General features: G+C 42.2%; 1 protein-coding gene across 3 annotated transcripts in view; it reads left to right on the top strand.

Annotated features, from left to right (window-relative positions):
• The window catches only part of igsf9a (immunoglobulin superfamily, member 9a), a 117,318-nt gene that overhangs the window by 18,502 nt on the left and 92,816 nt on the right, over positions 1–6,000 (top strand). For all 3 annotated transcript variants that reach the window (XM_050053156.1, XM_050053155.1, XM_050053154.1), the window contains exons 2-3: positions 3,021–3,115; positions 3,221–3,421. In XM_050053156.1, the coding sequence (XP_049909113.1) occupies positions 3,055–3,115; positions 3,221–3,421 (262 nt within the window). In that variant the 5' untranslated portion in view covers positions 3,021–3,054. The remainder of the gene's footprint in view (positions 1–3,020; positions 3,116–3,220; positions 3,422–6,000) is intronic.

Below are 6,000 nucleotides of genomic sequence, written 5' to 3'. Positions count from 1 at the left end.
TTCAGCTGGCGAGCTTTTAGCGCACCTTCGGCGAAGCCTTTTTGCACGAAACTGTCACTGCGCCAAGCTGGATCTGTCAACACCTCCCCCTGCTGCGCCACCACACCCATCTCAGCGCACCTCGGTCTGCCAAACTACCAAACTGAGCGCGCCTCGGGTTGCGCTGCTCAAAACTAGCTCTGCGCGGGGTTCGCCACCCCGCGCCACCCTGCGCTGCGCCGGGAAACTAGAGCCCGTGATGTCAAAGGGTGTAAAGTCTGGAGCTCCTCCACAGACAGTGAATGGAAGTTAAACATTTTCTTTTTTTATAACCAGATGAGCTTTATTATATCGTAGTGTTCTCAGCTCTGAAACAGAAAATGTACCCATATACTCAGAACATTCCCCTGGGTGATCTTAGTGTTATCTATATATAACATCTTTCTCAGTGTATTGTCTAGGGAGCAGTTGTAGACTTTTTACCCTTTGGCACTCTAGTTTTCAGATTTGGGAGAGAGCTGGTCATATTTACCAATATTTTTAACTGTCTTAGATCATAGAAATTCTTGAAAACAGTCATAGTTGCCCTTTAAGTAAGTACTGCAATACCACAGTGTAGAAATACAGTGTTTCAGGTAAAGGTCTGCACTCAGAGTTTAGTTAAAGTGATACTTTGGCGATTTTCAACCAGCTCTGTATGAAAACAGTGTGGGTAGTATGTGTAAATGAACTGTGGTTAATTCGCCTCCATCTAACCAGTGCCTAGGTATCCCTCCTCACCCCTGGTGGAGCTTTGATGGCTCTCTGCTGTTGCTTGAACTACAGGCTGTACTTCCGCATTTTCATATTGCTGCCACCAAGGACACAAGGAGAATAGAAGCCTGCCTCTCTTTTTGTCTCACAAACTCGAAATCCAATCAAACAGTAAAACCAGGCAGTGCCGATCAAACATTAATCAAGATTATGTTGCTGTATTACTTATTTCTTGCCTACAGTGTTTTTAGAAACATATTTTAGTGCTATGTTTAGCTGTTATGGTGCGTTCGTTTTGTACTCAGAGGTCAGAAGTCAGAAGTGGGAATGACGTCACCTCCGAGTTGACAACAGTTTTTGCATTCTAGTTGACAACGGTGGACAAGTCGGAAAAAAACATGGATGCCCTCAAGAAAGCCTTTGTTGCCCTTGCACTTTCGGAGTATAGACAGCTTCAGAACCATCATGCACTCCAACTGATGAACGCCACAGTTGAGGCTGACCTAATGTAAAACAAATAAGATAAAACTGCTATAAACAGTACTTTAGCAGAGTGTTTACTCACTATGTATGTGACCGGCAGCCATCTTGAATCCGTAAGTCGGGGTTGATGCGGTTGCTCCGAGTTGGAAATCCGATCTCAGGGTGTGTTCGAGTTTAAACTTCCGACTGGGAACGGGGAATTTTCAACCTCCGAATACAAAACAAACGCACCATAATAGTGAGAGTTTGGAAACAGGAAGTGGGGGTCATACTGTTTCCTGCACAGTGAAGATGGAGGCCAAAAAACTAGGCAGCGCTGATCAAATCTAAACAAAGATTCTGTCACTGGGTTATCTATTTTTCTCTTAAAATGTTTTCAGAGCAATCACTCATCAAACAGGCATGTTCACATTACATCACCCACCAGCAGGAGCGTTTATTGGTCTGGTGTGGCGCAGTGCATTCTGGTAGTTGTAGGTTTTCTCCTTCTTGGGCAAAAGTGTCCTTTTCTCAGTTTTCTTTGGTTCTGTGGCTCCAGTTTCCAAATTATTTGCATCTTTCTGCTGCATAGACATCCTAATTTTATTAAAAGGACATCTTTCTGCATTGAAATACCTCTTTAAGTAAAAGCACAAAAGTATCAGCCATAAAATATGCATCAGGTACCAAAAGTAAAAGTACTAATTATGCAGACTGGCCTATTTTAGAATAACGTATATTATATTATTCTGAATCTGTGAAGTAACTGAAGTTATCAAATAAATGTAGTGGAGTAGAAACAAGTGGCAGAAAATCGAACTACTCCAGTAAACGTACTTAGTTGCTTTCCACCACTGCTGAAAACGCAGTGTTACTGTTGTGTGTACATGGAGCAGAGGGCCAGTATCTGCCTCTTATCTGGCACACTTCTCGATGTTTGCTTCTGTGAGTGTGTAGACATGTTAACCTTTGCTCCTTACAAGGGAGTGCTGTAATTAACTCAGTTTAATGAGATGCTGTTGTGTGCTAAAGCAAACGAGGCTGGACGGCGGTGCGGCTGTAGAGCTGATATCAGCCCATTTCCTGTCAAATCTGACCTTAACCAGCAGCAGCTGTGGCCTGCTGGAAACGGCCTGCATGATACAAGACCTCCCATCAGCATGTGTGGCGTTAACTAATTTGGAGAGCAATTTCATACAGCTGGTAGCTTCTACCGTAGGACGTGATTTGGAGGTAAAAATGATTGATGCCTTCTAGTGTGGGTGTGTGTGTGTATCTTAAATCTGACCTATCATGTTCCTCCCTCCAGTTTACCGATAAAAATGGAAGCAGGGCTTGTTTTGAGCGGCATGAATCGTTCGCAGCATCTTGACATTAAGTTGCACTCCTTGATGCCTTGCTATAGCCTCCGCTCCCATCAGCTTAACTTATCTCTGTCCTTGAGTGCTGAGTCTCCTGGCTGCTCCAGCCAAATGTCTTCATTGATGTGCTCTAAATAAAACACTTAGATGTCGCTCCACACGTGACTCCCGAGAGATTTATGTGACATTTATGACATTTACTTTCAGAAAAGGATATAGGGCCAGGGAGTTTTCTGGCAGCGGAGACGGCTCTGCCCATTTGTGTAATGATATGGGATGAATTCCAGTTATTGGAAAGCTGTATAAAAATCTGAGCGCTCCTCTCCTCCTGTCTGTAAAATTATGACAGAAGCGGCAGCCCTGCTGTAGCCTTTTTAGTTTGGAAATCTGTCACAGATGGCTGTCTTCTTGCATGCGGCCAAGGAAGTAATGTGATTGTGACAATTGTGTGTCTTTTGCCAACAGATTGAACATGCTGCAGGTTGTATGAGTGACAGATATGGGGTCAGCGGGATCATATTTGCAGACTTTCACTGTGCTGGCACTTTTTTGCCTGTTTTGTAAGTATCTCCATCATTTGATTTGACAGAAATTTTGCAGCTAAACTTTTCCATGATATATATGTACACCTTAACTTGCTATTCTGCTTCTGACTCACCTAACAGTGACCGCTGAAGGTGCGAGGACAGAGGTGCGTGGAAAGGTCGGAGGCGTGGTGGAGTTGGAGTGTAGTTTTCCTCCGTCAGAGCCACCTGCTGCGTCCTCTGCGTCCCTGCGTGTGGTGGAGTGGGTTCGACAAGGACTCGACATCCCCGTCCTGATCAAATTTGGATCCTACGCACCTCGCCTCCATCCACAATATGAAGGTGAGCATCTAGAGAATAAATCACAATACCTAATCTAGCTGAAAATTCAACCCTTCTGTTGACTGTGATTGCTGTAATTTTGTGTCATTGTCTGAAGCAGCATGTCGCCTGCATATACAAGTCTGCTCCACATATGTAATATATAATTCTGGTTATTTTGAACCTGAGCTTTCTGTGGTATGGCTTGATAATATTTGATTTTCAGACTGACTTATTTACTGAGCTTCATTCTTGTGGTTATGTCATGTCGAAAGAAAGTGAAAAAGAGGGATTTTATACACTTTAACTTGCAAGAAGATCCTGATTGAAACATCAACATGGCAAATACTACCAGCAAACTCTATCTTATCATAATAATATATCTGCCTAGGAATATGTGTCGGCTGGTAAACAACAAGAAAATTTCTGTACAGTAATGCCAGGAACATATCTGAGGCAATTTACATAGAAATAAATGTTTGTTTAGTGTAAAGGAAAAAGGAATATAAGCCAATTTATCAATATAAAAACACATAACCAACTCATAGTGCTGTAGATATTTCCCAGGGTCTATTTGCAAGTCTTCATATGTTTAAATAAGCAAGCACTGATATTTATGAATGAAACATAGACTACAGAGAACACTGCAGAGCTACTGTAGCCCTAAAAATGTCACAAAGATGGCGTGCAATTACAAGCATGCAGCTGATAGTAATCTCAGCCATGTCAGCAGCAGGGCTCATTGGAGGCTATGGATGGCGATGTTGGTCACTCAGTCCGACACTTTGGTCCAGACTGAAACGTCTCAATAACAACTGGATGGCTTATCATGACAATTTGTTTCGTCTTTTGGCATCATGAGGTCAAAATAAATTTCATTTTGTTGTGTCAATTTGGATTTACGACCAAATCAAAATGAATGGCATTCCTATTGCCGTCAGCATTACTATTGTTTAATAGGCAAATGTTAGCATGCTAACATGTGTAACTTAAATGGTGAGCATTCATTTTTGGAAAGGTTGCATGCTTAGCATTTAGCTCAAAGCACCACTGTGTCCAGGGGCAACCTCAGAGAGCGGCGAGCATGGCTGTAGACTCTTTAGCCCCTTTCCACTGGACAGAAACCCAATAACAACTGGCTTTTGTTTAGAATGGGAAAGGCTAAAATTGGCATTCGATCCTGGGACAAATGACTGCAGTAGTTGAAATATGACACCTGGGTGGATGTGTTAATTTTTGCTCCTTTATTTGAAGCAAAAGAGAGACTGAATAAGGAACATAAAAATGCTGCTTTCTGCTGTTTACTAACCCTGTTTTCAGGCACATTTGTGACACTGAGTCTGACTCACCAGTAAAAACTAGGAATGCACCGATATGGATTTTTCAGCCAATACCGATAACCGATAATTTCACATTTTTGTATTTCAAAAAGAAGTGTATAACTGATCTGACCTAACCAAATCAAAGTGACATCACTATCGCTAACACCACAGCAACCAACAACAGTTCTGACTCATCACATGGCTAGCAGTCAAGCCTTTGAAAAGCTGGGTGTTGGATGTGAGCCGCTGCTGCTAATTATCTTGTGCTAACACTCTGGAGACTGTCCTCCAGCGCAGTGTCTAAGCGGTGTCGAGTGGTCGGAGATTAGACCCTCAATGCAAAACTTTTGTCTTCCTCTGGAACTGTGAAAGACATCCACACCGCGACATGTTTTGACCACTAGACAGTGTGCTGCAGTTGTGTTTGTTCCTCTTCTCCGTGTTTATTGGCAGCTTGCAAACCAAGTATAGAGGTACATGTACCATCACCCACTGTGTCAGGGCGCATAGAGGCTGCCCTTGTTAAAAGCCCTCAATGAAAGCTGTCTGGCTTCGTATCATCGCGCTATGTATCTGCTATCATTTTTATTATCGGGATAATGCAAAATTACAAAAATGTCCCATTATCGGCCGATATAATTCGTGCATCCCTAGTGAAAACAAAAACACAGAAAGGCATACTCATCTACCACAGAGCTGTGTACACGGCTCTGATCTGCTGGCAATGGGAAAGAAATCCATATTTATAGGGTGTTTCCCATGTTTAAAAAACAGCATATAAATGCTCATTTTAGTGGAAAAATGGTATTGGTCTTGTTGAAATATCCAATATAAATTGAAGCCACCATTACTGTTGTAGTGAAAATAAAACTGTGTTGCCACAATAATCAGAATAACAGGCCTTAATGCCACCGTATATGTAATTCAGGAAATGTATTGTTAGAAATTCAGATGAAGGTCTCGTATTGCAGTCCGTGTGTGTTAAAAATTGTGCTTTAATATATGTTTGGGTCTTAGATTTTATTGTAAACCAAAAAGGAAAACAGGGACAAAACATGTAACCACAATCAATAGCCCACAGAAATGAGGAGCATTGAAAAAAGTTAGAATGAGGGTGGTTATGACATACTTTAGTTTCTCCCACTGAAAGAATGTAACCAGTATCTGGATCCCAGAGAATATTCAGTACCACGCCTTGATGGCCTTTCCAACCAGCCACAGTGGGAGCTACTTTTAAAGGAGCTAAGACTCTCGCGTTGCATCATCATCCATTGTGCA

Source organism: Epinephelus moara, chromosome 9 (assembly GCF_006386435.1).
Source record: "Epinephelus moara isolate mb chromosome 9, YSFRI_EMoa_1.0, whole genome shotgun sequence".
NCBI lineage: Eukaryota > Metazoa > Chordata > Actinopteri > Perciformes > Serranidae > Epinephelus > Epinephelus moara.
This window is presented reverse-complemented; position numbering and strand designations above follow the sequence as displayed.